This window comes from Crocodylus siamensis, chromosome 3 (assembly GCF_052110815.1).
Source record: "Crocodylus siamensis isolate JL-2025a chromosome 3, ASM5211081v1, whole genome shotgun sequence".
NCBI lineage: Eukaryota > Metazoa > Chordata > Crocodylia > Crocodylidae > Crocodylus > Crocodylus siamensis.
The window spans coordinates 127,488,618-127,508,095 of record NC_143397.1 but is presented as its reverse complement, the minus strand read 5'-3'; the positions used below and the strand labels follow the sequence as shown (position 1 = coordinate 127,508,095).

The 19,478-nt window shown below is 41.8% G+C and overlaps 1 protein-coding gene across 2 annotated transcripts in view; it reads left to right on the top strand.

The window, feature by feature from the left end:
* The window catches only part of ICE1 (interactor of little elongation complex ELL subunit 1), a 57,663-nt gene that overhangs the window by 24,990 nt on the left and 13,195 nt on the right, over nt 1-19,478 (top strand). For both annotated transcript variants that reach the window (XM_090039161.1, XM_090039160.1), the window contains exons 14-17: nt 236-5,386; nt 6,508-6,676; nt 16,783-16,943; nt 18,157-18,347. In XM_090039161.1, the coding sequence (XP_089895287.1) occupies nt 236-5,386; nt 6,508-6,676; nt 16,783-16,943; nt 18,157-18,347 (5,672 nt within the window). The remainder of the gene's footprint in view (nt 1-235; nt 5,387-6,507; nt 6,677-16,782; nt 16,944-18,156; nt 18,348-19,478) is intronic.

The window sequence follows — 19,478 nt, the reverse complement described above, 5'->3', positions numbered from 1 at the left end:
ATTAAAGTGTCTGCTGATTTGATTCAGATTTGGAAACTCGGCGGCTGAATTGGGCTGAATCTCGGCTGAATCAAATCAGTGACCGAAGCTTTGCACAGCCTTACTATATGGCATAAATTCACAGTGCTGCCAGTAAATACATTCACTTTAAAGAAATACCTAATAGTCATGGAACATAGGCTTAATTTGAAAAACTGCTATTTAAATTATTCATTCTTTTCTTTTTTCATTAAAGGATACATTATTTGGAGATTTCACTGATTCCAGTGATGAGGAAATTGACCATTATGCTCAAACAGTGGAAAATATTTTGGAAAAAAGCTTAGAAGAGTGTTATGTCAGTTTGAAGGAGGAAACCAACATACAAGAGACATATGAACCAGATCATGATACAGAAACTTCACGTAAATTGAGAGTGACTGAAGAAACATCAATTTATAGTAATCTTTTCACAGCAAAGAATTTGCTCATAACTGGGAGAGATGCTGAAGTGAAGCAAACCCAGATGGTTATTTCAAGTATGGACACAATGGTAAATGAACTTTTAGAGGAGAAGGTTGAAAGTATGGAAGCTGAACAGATTTTAGCAGAGCAGATTGAAAATATGGAAATTGAAACTGGTACAACAGTGCAGGTGGTGATGCCTACATCAAAAGTCATTGAAGAGAAGATGATCGATGATGAGGGGGTGCAAACTGAAGACAAAGCTTCTTCAACTGAGCACATGCCATTTAATTTTGAACACTTACAAGAAAATTCTAATGGAGCAGTGCAAACAGAGAAAGATGTAGTTTCACATACGAATACAGTAGCCAGTTCTGAGCATTTGCAAGAAAGGTCTAGTAAATTAATGGAAGTGGGGGAAGATGAATTACCTGGAAAAGTAGCTACCCCCAAACTATCACCTATTCCAAAGGACGGTGTTCCCTCATCACCTCAGAAATCTGTTGTTGCAGTTGAGAACGAATGTTTTGAGGAAGAGGCTAATGAGATGGAGAGTGAAATGGTTGAAAATGAATCCAAAGACATAAAAAGAGAATTGAATGTAGTAAATGCAGTACTTGGCCTAGAAGACCATGTTGAGCAAATAACAAACGGGAAGAAAGTAATAGCAGAAGAACTCCATGTAGAAACTGAAGATAAAACACAGTATCCTGAAGAGGAAGATTTGGCATCTAACTTCACTAATCCTAAAAGCTTTTCTGGAGTGGAGAGTGATGAGGTGTGGCAGTATAATGGGGAAGAAACATTTATGAAGACTGAAATAGACACTGAAACTAAAGATACTGCCATTGAATCTCAGTGTTCAGAAGAAAAATTCAGCAATAAAGAGAGACTGGAGGAACTACTTGTACAGTCTAAAGAGCCTGAAGTAATTGAAGAGTGTGGACTGGAAAAGGCTAGTGCTTTTGTTTCTGCCACTGAAGTAAACAGAAATTCACTGTCTTTGGATGAGGCTAATGCCATTGCAGATGTAGGTGGAACTGCTGCTTCTCTTTCTACAAAAGAGGGAGAGGGTGAACAGCTCAGAACTGGAGAGCTGAGCTCTGAGGGGAATACAACTGAAGTAAGCAAAAATTCACTGTCTTTGGAAGAGGCAAATGCCATTGCAGGTGGATCTGCTTCCTCCCTTTCTACAAAAGGAGGAGAGGGTGAACAGCTCAAAACTGGATTGCTGAGCACTGAGGTGAATGTAATGAACTCTGAGCAGAAAGGTTTCTCTGGCAATTCAATGAATGGGAAAAATGTTTTAGAAATAGCTACATGTTCTGAATCTCGCCATGTTGAAAGTGGAGAATTGCTGGAGGTACAGGAGGAGGGATGTTTGCAAGCTAAATTAGAACACAAACAAAAAGATGTTGGTATATTGCTGCAAAAGAAGTCAGATTTTGAAATTTTACCTGCATCACCAAACCCAGTCTGCATTATAAATGGAGAAAATGAGGCAGTGGAACCCCAGGAGATGGACCCAAATAAACATGTTGTAGGACAGACTAGTGAAACCAAACACGTTGAAGATATGTTTGGTGAACTGGAACACAAGTTGTCTGAAACAATAAAAGTATTTGAACGTCAGGAAATTAAAATGGAACATTTAGAATTTAAAGTGGGATATGTTAGAGAGAAAAGTAGTCAGCTATTAGAGACTGAGAAAATCGGTATGGCAAACTGTGTTGTAACAGAAAATGAACATACCTCTCAGGCGCAGCCTTTAAAAGCTGTACGTTCATTTTCAGTTGTTGAAAATTTTCAGTGCAGTAGAATAAATGAGAAATTAAGTGACAAATCACCTGAGGAAATGGTGATTGAGATCTGCAACAACAATTCGACTGATCTGGAAGAGAGAGATGGGGAGAAAATGAATGAAAGAGGTGAGATTTCAGATGCCCCAGACCAGGTTGCCTCAGAAGAGAATGCTGAAAAAGAGCTAGCTTTGTCTAAGCAAGGTATTTTGTTGGGAAGAAATGTAGTTACTGAAGAGGCGAACTCTTCTAGCACAGTGAAAATTGGTTCAGAGGCTACAGCAGCTCCTGCTGGTTTTACTCTCAGTCTTCAACAGAATCACCACGATTTTAACACTAACAGCACAGACGATTCTGTCAAAGACTGTATCACACCAGATGCTGCTTCCACTGTAGCTCGAAATAATGAAATAGATTATGATAGCAGTATCCAGTTTGCATATAATCAGTCTTTGGCAGATGCGAATGGCAAGGAGGCTGTACCTAATGACAAAGAAAATGAATGCAAACAACTTGTGTGCCCCATTAATGAATATGCAAATAAAAATAACATACAGACTGTTAAAGTGCAGCTTGAGGAACCTCAAAAACCATTAGTAACTTTAGAGGTTTTGGGTGCAAGTTCTACTGACAGTGGTAACCATGCACAAGAGGAAACTAAGTTAGTTTTTGAAGGAGGAGTTCATGGGATGTCTATCCTAAGGGAAGTTGACACACACATTTGTAGAACAAAAGAAACTTCTTCCATTTACAGAGAGAAACCTCTGTGCTCTGAAAGGCAGATGGAGAGTCCCATAGAATATCCTGTTACTGAAGTAATGACTGAGGAAAAGGACAAAGACTTGAACAGTCTTGGGGAGTCTGATAAAGATGAGGACAGAACTTCAACAGAAACTCCTGAGTTTCAAGAGGAGGCCAATGGATCTGCAGAAGAAGACTATCCTTTAAGAAAGGTTAAATACGCCAAACACTATGATAGCTTTTCAGTGTTCAAGGAAGAATCGAACACTTCTAGGACCTCAGTAGAGGACCTGTCACAAATTCACATGACTGTTGATGACCACCAAGTGTTTGACCCTTCTACACTGCACACAGAAAATAATGAGAGTGATAAACAATTAAAGGTAAATATGCTAATGGATATGGTCATACCTTGTAAAACTAATCACTCTCCAAGTATGACAAAGGAGGTAACGTATTTCACAGGTGTGAGTGACTCTAAAAGTAAGCTTTCCATGACATGTGAAACTGTGTTCCATACTGATGCGAATACTGAAAAGGCTCCTGAACATGAAGAAAATTCAAATGCAGTTGGGTGGTCCTCTGACAATGAGAAGAATTCGCTAAGAGATGAGGCATCAGAAGAGATTCCAACTAAACCAAGTACTTTAGAAACTAATTTATTGCCACACCAGCTACTAGCCAAATGCTCTAAAATTTATAAAAGTGTTATAAAAAATAGTAAGTTAGATGCAGCACTTTTCACATCTGCTGACTTGTTAGAAAGAAAAGGCAATGAAGAACTTGGATCAAATGTTGAGCAAAGTGTGCCACATGAGGCTGGCATAGAAGCACCTGTGCCTGGTGAAGAACTAAATGATAAACAGGAAGAAACTCATGCTGCTTTTAGCTTGGCAGACTGCAATACTAGAGCATTGCAGGATGGTATCAACAGTGGCACTTCTTTTCAACAGACAGATTTTCAAAAAAGCAAAAGAGAAAACATTTCTGTCAAAAGCTCTCAGAATCCAGCCATGTTGTGTGCTGTTTCTGACCCGCAAGCTGAATATCAAAATTTGGAGTCACAAGAAACAATATTGGAAAACTCACCTGCTATAGAACTAGAGTCATCTGTAGATCTTGCACCCCAAAAGAGCAGCAGATCAAAGCAGAAAGCCCAAGAACCGTCAAAAATCATAAAAGATTCAGCCAAGATGATAGACCGGGACAGCCAGGGCAAGTTTTCGCAGAGGTTATCTCAAGGTAAAGGGAAAAAGAAAACTTTGCAAGTCCAACTAACCCAGCAAGTTCTTGCAAATACTGATGCTTCCACACCTAGCAGATGCTCATCTGAGACCCTCAATAAAATTCGACAGGAGATGGGCCCACCTCTTCCTCCCCTGCTTTTGCCTTTGAAAGCTACTCCTCCAAGAACAGTACGGCCTGCTTCCCCAATGATGACTTCAGCTAGTCAGTCCTCTCTGCCATCTCCTCTTGATGATCTAATATCCCCACTACGTGATATTCCAATTCCTCCGCTTGTCTCTCCGTTGGCAGATACCCCAAAACGCAGATCTCCCCCTAGGACTTGCACTCCATCACCCTCAGAAACCACTGTATGTCGAAGAATCCTGTCCTCGCCTTTGCAGTTTTGTGCTGCCACGCCAAAGCATGCACTTCCTGTACCAGGGCGACTTCCACTATCTGCATCTGGTAGTGGTGCTCCAGGCGTTCCTCAGGAAAACTCTGTGAAAATACTGGACACTATGTATCCAGAGCTTTCAGCAAGGGCAAGAACACTCAACATCCTCAAAGGTAATATTCAGCTCAATAGATGTGCCCCTTCAGACTCCAAAAATCTCCCAGGGCCTGTGAATCAGATTACTGGGTTCAAAACAATTGCTTCTACATCCACTGCTTTTGTTAAAACGGGAAGCAGCTCGAAACCTGACAGCAACAGAGATCAGCAGACAGATCTGGGGAATCAGCAGCCATGTACCAGCTCATTGAATCAAATTGGGAAAAGAACATTGTCAACATCTATGCCAAGAAGCGCTAAGAGGCTGCGTCTAGATAGTGAGTCACCCAGATTGGAAACTAATGATAAGGAAGAGGTTGCAAATAAAGCTAAAGGAGACTTCAGTAGCGAAGTACAGAGTGGTGTGGGTAAAACTATGTGCCTCAACAATTTTGAAATCAGTCAGTCTGTAGGGAACTCTAGTTCAGAAATATCTTCATCAGTAGAGAAGATTATTGATCCTGACAGCAAAGCTGTGTCTTTGGCACTGAAGAAAATTTCTGAATCCTGTTTTGACCTGTTTCCTGTCATACGGAGCCATGTGCATGTAGGCAATATTTCAAAGGTCCCAGTAATGAGAAATGAAGAGAAGGACATTGTCTATGAATTTGGCGTTGCAAACAAGGTATGTGGCATATCTTTGAATTTTGTGTTCCAGTAGCTGTATTTGTTCAGATGAAGAGAATGTAATTGTCCTGAAAGTGAAAACTTGAAGTTGAAAATTTAGGTTCTCTGTAATGATGGTATTTGTGCTGTTGAGATGGTGAGGCCAGCAAGTACTTTGTAAAGCTGTAAATTTAAACAGAAAAAAAAATTAAGACTTTAGACTAATTTTAAGTTTCAAGACATTACTGTTAAATATTTGTTCCTTCAGTATCCACACACCGCTGCATCCATTGGTGTGCTCATTTTCCTGACGGTTATAAATACCAGAGTTAGCATGGTTAGTTCTTTTTCTCTAAACTTTTATTCTGGTGGATAGCAAAAGTATTTATGAAATACTTAAGTTTCCCTCTGTAAATCTGTGGCCTGATTCTTCCTCTTACAAAAGATATTACACTGGACAGTTTATTTGGTTATGTCACAACAGCTCACCCTCTGTTCAGTCCATTTAGTATCATGAGATAAAGATTTTCAAATGGCTAGAATTGGGGAAGGGCAGCTCCTAGTCCTGAAATGCACATTAATAACTTCTCTAATGTTATAGTAGAGATACTGTAATGACTCCGATTTCCTCTTAAGGTTGTAGTCCCTATTAGGCCATTTATCAACCCATAGGGTGGAGCATCACAAAAAGATGAAATCTTTGTGAATCTATAACCTGGTGTTGATTGGAGTATCTTGGCCCTTTTCGGAAAGGTACCTAAAAGGTTACCATCTCAGTTTTTATCATTGTTTATCATTGGCTGCAATCTTTTGTACCAGTCCTTTTTCATGGGATAATACCATAGGTCTGTGTCATCTAAACATTTGAACATTTCTAAAAAATATTTTTAAAGAACCATAAAGTCACTTTGCTTCTTTGTTATAATAATACTTATTCTGATAGGCCTGTTGTGAGGACCTCAGGTATTTGTGTTTGTATGTCTTTAAAATCATTGCTTATCTCACCATGTACCTTCTTAATATGGTTACAAGGAGCATGCTATTTCGTGTACAGAGTTTACGTTCATGTTTATTTGTCACCTACTCTCCAATATAGCTTGGTTATTTTTACTAACAGGTAATTGCTTTTGCTTGTTACAGCATTTAGCAGACCTGCTGCTGCATACTGTTCTCAATAAGCTTAAGACTGAGAAGACATCCTTGGAACACAGTGTCATACATGCTCTCTGCCGAGTATACATAGGAATCTGTCGGCAGTTTGGAGATTTGGAAAGAGCCCGTCTTTTCTGTTACAGCTTGCTTAAGGAAGGTATGGTTTGGTTTAGCAATCTTGTTTTTCAAGGGTGGTATGTGCCTTTTTGGTTTTAGATTTTATGCTTCCCTCATGCTGTATATGTATTTGCACTTTTCTTCAAGAGTGTAGTTATCCTTACTCCTTCTGTCTGTAAAGGGACATTTCTGTTCTTCTTGGGTCTTGTGGTGCAAATGGACAGGTTTTTATTAAACTGTAGTCTCTTGCCTATTCTTCTGCTTCACCCCAGTTGATCCCTGGCTCATTTGCACCCTTAATATTGCAGTGATGTTCATGGTAGTCTTTGGCCTCTCTTTCTCTCCTTGTTTCCAGTTTGAATGTTTGTCTTGTGATTTTGTGTGCTTCCATTCTTTCTATATTTTTGAGCTATATTTCACCACCTTTTCTTTATTAAGCTGTTAGCATCTAGCATGTTTTTTATTGCATTTCTAGAGTTGTAATTCTGTCTGCCCAGGTAGCTTTTAATAGTTTTTTTGTGGTGGCTACGAGTGAAAAGTATCTATTTTTGCCACAAGGGTTGTTAACAATAGCCATGGTTCTGCTCTGTGTACCAGCATCTCTGTTATGCTGGTGAATAGCTTCATCCTTTTATGGACTGAGCAGCTTTTGTTGCTCCAGACACAACTTAACCCATTCACATATCCAGTTGCCTTCCCTATTCCTTTTGTTGTCATTTCTGTGTTGTTGTCTGCTGTTACTGACCAACATGATAGCTAAGTTTTTTTTTTTAACATTTTTTTTCTTTTGTTCATCACCAGTTATATTGGGTCTGTTTTTCATTTGTGTTACCACGTTGCTGGTCTTTGCTGAAACACTGTACTGTCTTCTGGCAGCTCGTTTGCATTTGTATGTTTATATGTAGAAACTGAGAGGAAGGTGGTCTCGTCCATAGAAATTTAAGTATTCAGGTTCCAATGGAGCCAGTCCAAAAAGCAGAAATGATGATATTTATCCTTGACTGACTCCTGTCACTATCATAAACCATCCTGTTGTTGTTTAATCCACTTTTATATAGGTAAGGCTTAGTAATTCTCTAATTGTCTTCTGTAATATTGTGTAGCTAGCTATTAACTTCTATAAGCTGTCTCTGTCAAGACTCAGCAGGGGCTTTTTGAAGTCATCAAAGGTAATGATTGGCATTTGGTACCAGAGTACATTTTCTAGGATTTTTCACAACAAATATTTATTGACTAAACACTCTCCTTTTCTAAAACTCATTTATCTACTCCTAACAAATTGTCTCTAGTTTCATCTGCCATAACATCCTGCTATAAGCTCTTTCTAGTTCCCAGTTCTTTCTTCATAAGCAGAGAGCAGTTGCTCTGAGATAAGCAGCTCAGTAGTGGGACTGCCTTGAGGAGGCTTTTCCAGGACCTAGTGACTTTGGTGCTTGAATGTTTTCCTAGTGCCTGTGTTTGGCGGGGAGGGGGGTGCGTGTACATGCACAAGGGCCCAGATGGGTTTTAGTGGCATCTTTTACAGCCAGTAAAGATTATCTGGATAAGGAAGAAGGGGACAAGCTGATGAGTGAGATAATAAGAGACGGTCAGAGAGCTTTTCGTGGGTCTGAATTAATTCAAGTCAGCAAGGCCTGATGAACTTCTCCCAGAGGACTGAAGGAACTGGCAGAGATCTCAGAATGAATTTCACGAAGTTGTGCGAAATGGGCCAGGTACCAGAGAACTGGAAAAGGGCCATCATAGTGCCCATCTTTAAAACAAAGCAAACAGAAGAACCCAGGAGACTACAGACTGGTTAGCCTCACCTCAATACCCAAGAAGTTACTGGAACATATCCTGATGCCATTTGTAAGCATCTGGAAGAGGAGAAGCTGACCATAGGCAGTCAGCATGGATTTACGAACAACAGATTGTGCCAAACAAACTTAATCTTCTTTGACAGAGTAACTACTTGGGTTGATGAAGGGAATGCTGTGGATATGATATATCTGGACTTCAGCAAGCCTGTTTTGACAAAGTCCCACCTGACCTTGTCATAAGTAAGTTGGAGAAATGTGGGTTTGACAAAACTACTATAAAGTGAATAGACAGTTGGCTCCACAGCTGAAAGCAAAGGATAATTAATGGATCCATCTTGCAATAGCAGGAGGTTTCCCCACAGGGGTCTGTCCTGAGCCAGTGCTGTTCAGCATAGTCATTATTTGCATGTTGTCATAGTTTCTTGAGTAAATTTGCAGATGACATGACACTGGGAAGGATTATGAACATGTTGAAGCATGGGAGCGCAATTCAAAAGGATCTTGACAGAATGGAAAGCTCGGCTGAAGCTAACAGGAAGAAGTTCAGTGCTGACAAAAGCAAGGTGCTACATTTCAGGGAAGAATATTCAAAAATACAAATACAAAATGGGTGACAACTGGCCATATGGTAGCACTATGGAAAAGGATCTGTGCATCTTGGTAGATTATAGGGTCAATATGAGTCTGTAGTGCTATGCAGCTATGCAAAAAGCAAATATGGTTTTGGGATGCATGGGTGCAAGATGCAGGACATCAAAGTGCTTCTCTACTCTGCACTCATCTAGAGTATTGCATTCAGCTGGGGCTTCATATTTTAAAAAAGGACATGGAGAAGTTAGGATCCAGAGGCAGGCAGCAAAAATGATAAAGGGAAGTCATACAAACAGAGGCTTGAAGGGGCATGTTCAGCTGGAGGGAAAGGTGCTTAAGAGGGGACCTGGTAGCAGTCTTAAAAAACTTGAAGGACTGCCGTAAGGAAGAGGGAAAACACCTTCATTTCTCTTTTGCTGCATAGAGTAGGACACAAAACAATGGCTTAAAAGTTGCAGCAAAGGAGGTTTGATTCAATATCTAGGTAAAAACTTCTTCACAGTTGTGCACTGAGACAGTGGAATAGACTGCCTAAGATAGTTGTGGACCCTCCATCACTAGAGAGGTTGGACAGGCATTTGTTGGGGTTAAGCCTGTGTTATACTATAGGAATTCCCCATGTTTCTGGGTTTTGGTTGCCGCATGGGGCTGGAAGGGAATTCTGTGCCCACGCCTTCCATTTCCCCCCCTTTCCCACCTTGCTACTACATGGGATACAGGGTGCGGGAGGAGTTGTAAGCCTTTCTCAGAGGCACTGGATGTTGGCTGCAGCCAAGGTTGGGGATTTTGGCTGGGGTATTCCAGTGTTTGTGTTGGGACTTAAAGCTGGAGGTTCCTGGCTAAAAGGCCTTGTCTATCCACTTGGGTTCAGACTGATTGCCATACCTGGGTTCAGGAAGGAATTTAACCTTGGTCAGATTAGTGTGGACTGTGGGGATTTTCTTCCTCTGTAGGGGGCGCATAGCCATATTCCTGGGATCTCTTGACCCCATATTAACAGCCTTTTACAGGAGCAAGACCTTGGCTCCCGTGGTCAGCCTGCTTTACTTGTGGCAGGTTAGGGTGTTATGTCTTTTGTTGTGTCAGGTTTGACTGTAGTTTTACTGTGAGGTTAGATAATGGATTTGTATAGGATGATTTGACTAAGGATGGTCCTGCCTCAGGCTGAAGGTTGGATTAGATGACCTCTGGAGCTCTCTTCCAGCCCTACCTCTATGATTCTGCTTTAATAATATTCTGTCCTACTTGTTACAGGCAATTGTTAGGCCTTGGTATTTTGACAGTTTAGTTCTTTTCCAGTAGCTTGTTCTGTTCTCTTTTCATGTACAGGTGTAGATATTGAGTTGGTTCTTTAGCTCCTGCCTCTAGTAGTTCTGCAAACTTGTGAATGTTGGGTGACCTGTTTTACTGTTCTTCAGCCTATAGAATTTCAGAGCAAAGTTGGGAGGTGTTATTGTTATATAATATGCACAAACAATTCTGAAATTGTGTAACAAATTTAAAAAGTCCCTCTTTCAAAGAGGATGATTGGTTTCTTGGTATGTCTACATGGTAAACTTAAATATCCTAGGAGTGGTGCCTTATGCATGTTTCCTTGCTTTGGACAGATTACCACGTCTGTGGTAACACTGTTGGTTGCAGTGTAGCCATGTGTGCATGGTTCCGGAGGCATGCTAAATGGACCTGTCACTCAGCAACTGTAATGAATCTGCCTGAAGTGCTACATGAACTTGATGCTGGCTAAGAAGAACCCTCTTGGAACAGCGCAAAGCACCCAATGGTGCTGCTGCTAGGACAGTAAATTTATTGTGTAGCTGTAGCACCTCATTTTATCAATCACTTCTGCTTAGGGGGAAGAAACAGTTCTGTTTGAGTTTTCAGTTGTGAACAAATAGTCACTTTCTCTATCTTAAATAAGATGCATGGGCAAAGAGTGGACAGTGAAAGCAGGAGTAAACCGCTTTTTCAGGATGAGGCAGCTGGTCAGTTACGAGTGGGCTTCAGCTAGCGAATCAGTCATGACAGCTGTTGGTCTGGGCTGTGGCTTAAATCTTCAGTTTGGGACATCTTCCTTCCTGCTTGGTCAGATCACTCCCATGCATTGTCCTGTGCATTGTTTTTTGGGTAGGCTGTGCAAAACTGGATGCACCATCTTAGCGTATCATGCTGCAGTGCAATTGGTCTTGGAAAATCTGAAAGACAAATAGGAAGACCCTGTGGGGGGGACAGAAGTACACCTAAGAGGAGGGAGAACAAAGTAGGGTTGCAAGTGTTATTGGCTCTGATCCTTGTTGGTGCAGCAGCAATGGTCAGGATGTCCCTAGTAGTGAGCTCAGATCTGATTGTGCCTAGCAAGTTTATAGGTTATTGTAAGAGATGTTAGCAGCGTGGCCAAAACAATATCTCTGGGATTACAGTTCTGTACCTTGTATGATGCTTTGTCTGTTAAGAACTAGTGGCAACTTATCAGAATCCAGGAGGGATTGAATTTTATTAGTAGATGTTAAGAGTTATGAATCCAAAACACATTGGAGAGGGTGAGGGAAGGGAAGGGAGGGGGTTCCTGATGCTGAGAGAGAAAATAGACAGACACAAACCCGTACAGTGGTCCGCAATGGTGGAGGAAGTAGATTGACGAAAGTTTCTCAGTCCATATAGAGTCTCATCGTGGGGGTCCTCTTCAGCAATGGACCACCCTGTTACACCCGAAGATTCTTCTTGAAGTGAAGTCCATCAGGTGCAGAGTGGGGTTCAGGCAATCCTCTCTGAATCTGGTCCAGTGGCTGTCAGTCTGGTGGGGTCAGTGTACTGGTAGTGGCCCATGATGTGCTCCACGTAGCTGTCACAGGACCAGCGGATTGTCAGACAGCATGGGACAGCACATCAGCTTGGCGTAGCTGTAGGAAATGCGGCAGGCACACAGGATGCTCTTGTTACTGGGGTCCCAGGCTTCAAGCGTTTCCATGATGAGTTGTGTTACGTCATAGCTGCGGCCCCTTAGGATGTCGGCCAGTGGGGCATACTTCTCCTGCTTGTGAGCCCAGGTGTCGGTGAAGGCTTGGCAGTGGTTCTCAAAGGGGATGATCGCGTCCACAATCACAATCTTCTTGGCCTCTTCATTTGTGATCGTGGTGTCAGGGCACGTCTGGTTCTCTCAGCCTGGGACGGTGCGGTTCATGGAGATCTCCCCTGCTGCAGCTGGGATGGCCCTCACCAGGCGGTCCTGGACAGTATTGTGGCGAAGCTGCCAGGCTCTGGCGTGCAGCCAGCAACTGCACAGCATGTGGAGGAGGGTCTCTGCCGCGTAGCTGCACTGTTGGCACCTCTTGTCCCAGTGGCCGAAGTGGGCGGCCCCTTTCAGAGGCAGGCAGTTGAGGCGGGCGCGGTGGGGGAAGTGCCAGTCTGCGAAGCACGTGAAGCTTTGCTGGGCATGAAGTGGTTGCTGGAGTCTCACTGTGAGGTGACGTTGAAGACCTTGCCCTGACCGGGTTTGTCCCTCCGGTCACTGGCGTACTGGCTGCGGATAGTGTCCTTCAGGAACTGCTCCAGGAAGGTCCTCGTGCGGGACGTCACGGTGACGCTATCGGCACGTGAGGCTGATTGCGGGAGACTCCCAGCTCCTGGCACTCCTCGGTCCAAATCCAGGTGCAGCTGACGCGCTTCCCAAGGCGGCACATGGCATTGCGGGCTCAGCTCCGTAGGGAGGCAAAATTCCCACCATCTCTGCCAAACTTGCCGTCCAGCGAGCCTTTGAGGAAGGTGGCCAAGTCACGTCCGGTTGATTGCCTTGCGATCCTCTTGTGGGTGGTCTCCCTGAGGACGCTGGCGGCAATGGTACTTACCATCATGTTAGTACATCTTGGCATTGGCCATTTGGTTAAACTGTTAATATCCAGGTAAGTTCAGATTCAGCCCGAACCACCCAGTTGCATCTACTCAACTTTGGTTCGTTTACCGCTGCTTTGACACTGACATCTGATGGGTAGAAAGTAGTCAGAAAAAGAAGTGAGCCACCATGTAGATCATCATTTCCAATGCCTAATAGGTCAAATCATAAGAGGTACTGCATTTGTGATTCTCCAATTCAGTCTTTTTAGGGCTGAAAGCTTGAGAGGTGTCTTCTAGTGTCCTGGTAGCCTCCAAGACAGGCTATGCGGTACCCACTAAACTGACAGGTCTTGCTACCTTGGTAGCAATCTCAGCATCAGGTACCTCAGAGCTTCTGAAATGATGTTTTTACTTCAGTCATAACTGATCGAGGTCAGCTATTGGCTGACGAATACACTTGGCAGCACAGATAGGGGAGAAGATAAGCAGCGTATCATACTGGGAAAACAGAGTAGGGATTTCTTGGAGAAGTTGGATGTTCTCAAATCAGCAGGGCTGTACAAGATGCATCTTATAATTCTCAGGAAATTGGCTGAATCATTTTAAAACCATTGGCTGTTGCCTTTGAGAACTCATCAAAATTAGGTGAGATCTCGGGTGATGACTGGAAAAACAGTAAATACAGTGCCAATCTGTAAAGAAAAGGGAAGGGGGAGGATCCTGGGATTTACAGACTGGTCAGTCTGACCTCAATACCTAGAAAAGTCATGGAACATGTCAAGATATCAATTTCTAAGCACCTTGATTTTTTTTAGCGACACTGTCTCCCATGTCTATATTAGTAAACAAAGGAAATGCAGTCCAGACACAAGTACTGTGAGGTGAATATAATGGATTAATGTACTCAAACTGTAGTCATATGTGGGTCATTGTCTTAATTGGAAGGAGAGAGATCCCTGGGGAAACCTGACTCTAATATTGTTAAACAGCTTCACTAATGATTTGGAGGATGGGGTTGAGAGCACACTTAGCAAATTTGCAGATGACACCAGCCTAGGTAGAACTGCAGATGGTGAAGGGTAGGATTAGGATTCAGAAATTGTCTAAAATTAATTGAATGAATGTCAGTAAGGATAAGGGTAGGCAGTCCTCCACTTAAGACACAACAACTGCGTGCACAAACACAGACTGGGGAATGACTGGCTAGTTTGCCATATTGTTGAAAAGAAGGGGCTTATAGTGCACCATAAATTGAATATAAGCCAACAGTTGCAAAAAAAAAAAAAAAAAAAAAAGTTAATAGCATACTGGACTATGTCAACAGAAGCATCCTTGCAAGCCAAGGGAGATGATCTTTCTGCTGTGTTTGGAACTGGTGAGGCCTCACTTGGAGTGCTCACCAGTTTTGGGTGCCATACTTCATGAAAAACATGGACAAGAGTCTAATGTAGAGTAACAAAAAAGTTTAGAGGCCTAGGAAGCATGGCGTACAAAGACAGACTGTAAGAACTAAGATTATCTAATCTGGAGAAAACAAGACTATGGGAAGATTTGATAATTCTTCAAATACCTGAAGAGTGGTTATATAGGGAATGGTGATAAGCTATTCTCTGTGGCTCCAGGGGATAGGACAAGAGGCAGTGGTCTCAAACTATGGAACAGCAATTCAGGCTGCATATTAGAAGGAACTTTCTCACTATGAGAGTAGTTTAAGTACTGGAACATATTTCTTGAGAAGTTGTGGGATCTCCATCACTGGAAGATTTTTATGAGCAGGTTAAACAAATGTGTCCAGGACGGGTTAGGCAGAGACCGTTCTGCCTTGAGCCATGGGGTTTGAATAGATTACCTCCAGAGGTCCCTTCCAAACCTACTTTTCTATGATTCTGTGATTATGGTGGCATCCCAGGAACCAGCCTTCTCCAGAGAGGCTGCATATTAGGCCTGTGCGAAGCAGCTAGTATTCGCTTCGGATACAGTCGATTCGGAAGACAGTGATTTGATTCAGTAATTCGGTAGTCTGGGTCCAGCTCCATGCTGCAGTAAGCGGGGACTGCCCAAATCGATGAAGCTCTCCAAATCTTTTCCGAATCAATTCAGAGAGCTTTGAATCAATTCGGACCTCTTCATTGGTCTCCTGATTCGATATGGATTTGGAGATTTGGCCACCAAATCGGGCTGAATCTCCTCCGAATTGAATCAACACCTGAAGTTTCACACAGCCCTACTACATACTTGCAACAGAATGGTATCCTCCTTCAAAAAAGTGTTCCTTTGCCATTGAGCCTAGTAGAAAGTCATTACCTACCTGTCCACCCTCCCCTCTGTGCAGCACAATTTCAGGAAGGGATTTTAAAGGGGTCCATGAAAGGGAGCAAGAAGAGACTTGTGGCTAATCCTTCCTTAGTATCCCCCATACCTTTGTTTTAGTACTTCTACCTTATTTACTATAGTTTTGTTGTGCACCTCAGTGTGCATTTGTGCAGCCTTAGACTGGAAAACGTGTATCATCTGGTGTCTCTAGTACTAGTTTGTCCCTTCCACAGAGGCAAATTGTAAACTAGCTGAGACACGGCAGCTGGTGGCCTATAGAAAGAATAGGCAGATAATGAGGGAAGACACCGTCTCCGTGTACAACAAGCTGCATGCTGTTGTCTTTTCATCTTTCCCAGATGTGGCACAGGTATTTTTTCCCTGTGCTTGTCCCACAGATGAATTAAAGGGACTCCAGGGCCTCACTAAACATGGTGACGACCTTGGCTATGCCAGGAAGTGGTTCAAAAAACCTTATACCATTGCATCAAGAAACTTCTTGCTCACCCAAGAGCAACAGGGAATGCAGACCTTGGACTTCCAAGATGCATGGTCTTTCCTGATGTAGTTTGCCAGGTTTACCATAACTCAGTGTAAGGCTGTGTGCAATCTGTATATCTACAGATGTATTCATCCACATGTAACATGGCCATGGTCTTTCCAGAAGACCTGTCCATATTGAAGTGAAAAGACCCGTGGCGTTGATGACAGATGCTTCCACTTGAGAATCAGAGTCTTATCTAGATCATCTTTGACGTCAGGGTACTGCTCTGGGGTGGTTATCAAAATGTACTGTGAAAATAAGAGAATAACATTAAAAAACCCCACTGCCTGTAAGCATGGTAATTATTGCTTCCTAATTATTTTGGAAACAAATGTTAAGTTTAGCTAAGTTTTTAGTGGTGGTCTTTATAACGTGCTATGTTGAATTAAAGCAATCCTGTCAAGTTAAGGATGGATGGGTGGGTGGATGGATGGATAATACTTCATTTAGATGCCTAAATGGGAATTGAGGACTGGTTTTAAAATCCTTCAAGATACTAATTCCACTCTTACATGTCCGTCTTTCTTCTGCAGCCTTGGGCCATTATAGCTACAACGCCAGGACTCCTGAGGTCTTCTGACAGTTGTGGTGGCTTTAAAATTCTTTGTATGTTAAATATGTTTTGCTCGGTGGGTAACCCACAGAAAAGGGAGGGCTCTGAATTAGCTAACATCATGATTAGAGGTACAATGTAATTTGACACCGAAGATTTGATAAGAATTATTTAACAGCAGGTAAAGATTTTTTGACCATCATAATTAATTTGTCTTTACAGCCCTGACTACCAGCTCCCACTATTTCTGTTTCAGCAGAGGCATTTGCAAAAACTTGTAGGGAGACTGCATGGTGTTCTGAAAATGGGTCTAAAGAACTATTTTGACAGTGTGAAATGTTTTAAAGACAGTTGTATGTTTAATGTATACAGTGAAGAAATGGTTTAAGCAAGAACCACCTGTAAAGAAGTGTGCTGGCCTTGCAGTCGGAGTAGTTGACTTAAAAAAAAAAAAAAAAAAAGAAGCTATTGGAGACTTATCTCCCCTTTGACTGATCTCTTCTATTCTCTCTTAGACTTTCCAGAATCTGAGAAATTGATTTTGTTTATCGTAAGCATGTGGCAAGATATATTCTCCTTCCAAGGTGTGATTAACAAAGCTGTGCAGTTAGTTGCCAGGCAACGTGCAAAAGGAGAGGTGCTGAAATGCCTGAATGCCTATCTGAACTGGGAAAAGGTAACCTGTACTTTTGCTATCTGAGTGGGGTTTTAGGTCTGCACTAATTTGCATGCAAGCTTAGTGTCTCGTTAAACCACTAGCAGGCAGAAGGATGCAAAGAGAGGCACAACAGAAGTCTCCCAAGTAATCTGTTACAGTGTACAGCTGCTAATGCTGCTGCCTGTTTTGCTTTTTCCTGCTGCTCTCTTTCCTGTTTAAACCTTGATGGGTTTTTTTTAACATGCACTTTTGTTATCTTATTTAAACATTTTGTTTTTTAAAGTTGGTGGCGGGGTTTGGTATTGTTTTGTTTTTTAACCCTCTGTGGAAGCCTTACAAGTGAGGAAAGGATTTACCCTAAAATGATGCAAATGGAAATAAATTGCTAATCCCAGTTTATGATGGGGTCCCAGCAGTCCTAAAATACCTGTTACACCTTAAGTTTCAGGATTTCTTTAAGTCACTCCACAGTTAGGATTTCCACAGTTATGTTGCAAATAAATGCATCTAAATCATCCTCAGGCTTCTCAAGGGCATAGGGTACATGTGTTTTAGAGCCCTTGCTTTGCTCTTGAGTAGAGAAGTAAGCTGGTCATTTTAGTCTGAAATTGGGGAGAAGGCAGGACAGCAGTTGCTGTAGCATCTGGTAAAGTAGGCTGTTGTCTACAAAAGTTTATACCTCTCTGAACTAGTTAGTTGCTAAGGTGCCTGCTTAGCAACTAACTAGTTGCTCTGCTTTCTTTTTGCCTTGTTCTTATGAAGGTAATGGGCTTTCCACTGTTGTTATGACATCTGACACTAGCCTATGAAACATTTATCAGTTTTAGGGGGTGAGCTGATAAAATGGGGGTACTCCTTGGTGAGCAGTAGCTGGCTTTGTACTTGCATGAGACTTATCTTGCAATGCTTTTCAATTCAGTTCTGCATCTTGGCGTTTGGGGAGCCGTAAGTGGGAACTGAAAGGTAACTTTCAATGAACGGTTTCTGTTAAGTAACCTCTGTTCATATGGAAGTGCGTGTAATCCATTTGGACCCTAACCAGTCTATGAAAGGAAAGTATTGAAGATATAAAACGGAGTTATGAATAAAAACATAAATTATGATATGTGTTACTGATTCAGTACCAATAGGAAAAGCTGGTGGTGATTTGTTTGTTGGCAGTGTTAAGAAAGCTTATATAAAGTTTTCGATAGATAACGTTTCATTTAAAGATCAATCTTTAATTTTCCAGGAGTCACCTTTGGATGCAGGCATTATGGTTTCAAGCTTACTTTTGGCAATACAGCTGTGTCCAAAACTTGAATTCCAATCGAGTGATCAGTATGGAGAAGACCTACCTGAAAGCACTTGGGAGTACATATTTGCCATTGAGCTACTATGTTCTCATCTGAAATGGGATTGGACCCACAACAATATCATTAGGTATTGTGTGACTCACCTCCCTGCTTCAAAGTGTTAGAGTTATCCAAATCGTTTGCATTTTGAATGGATGTAGAAGCACCTGTTGGCCTCTTGGCCCAGATCAATTTGCAAAGGAAGTAAAATGTTTGACCTGCCTCTTCTGAAAATAGTTATCTCTTTCCAAATGATGTAAGAGTGACAGAAAATTGCACCTCAAAACTGATGTATTGATTCTAATCAAAACTCTAGCATGGAACAAAAACATTATTGTATTTTGTCTAGTCTATTCCTGGTTTCTGCTTCAGGAGGCAAGAAGCCTTTTTAACCATACTGTTCTGCCAGGGATTACCTTAGTATCCATAGTAATTTTAGAAACATTTTGTGGAAATGTGCAGTGTGTGTATGATATACAGAAATGTGGTAGTGGTAGGCTTATGGACTGATTAAACGGAGCATTTGTGTTTAAAGTTTTTCATTTGAAAAAAATACTAGTTATTTGTAAGAGCCTCAATTTGCATGTAAGGCCAAATTAAACTAGTAATATTCCTTAAGGGAAGAACTTTGTATGGCATGGCGTGATGTAAACACCCTGCAAATTACAAAAGCTAACCTGTTTTTGTTTTTTGTGTATGATACATGTCACAAAAGCTATTTCAGGGCAGTGCTTTTTTTAGAATTGGTAAAAGCATAGCTGCAGTCAAATTTGCATATATACGATCTTAATTAAGAATTAGGCTACCAGTGAGAGTCATATAAATTGTGAATAACCTAATGGTTTATGTATAGGCAGAACTGTTAAGGTCTAGTATTTGATATCCTGGAAAGTTAGAAGTACTGTATTTACTTGAACATGATGACCTATTATAAGACCTAATGACTGATTATAAGGCAACCCCCCCAATAATTAGATTCTATATATGGGAAATGTATGTATTTGTTATAATTTTCCAGGTATAGAATGTAATTATTGGAGGTTTGCCTTGAATGTGTCTTCTTCCCACTGCTACAGCAGGGAAAATAAATCTGGGGGGTAGAGGTGGGGGTTACATAGCCCTCTTACCCTCTGCCCACCCTTCCCAAACTTTCTTCCCCTGCCTCATTACTGTCAGACCCTGTTCTCCCTGAGCACAGAAGCAAAAGAAAAATTTGGAC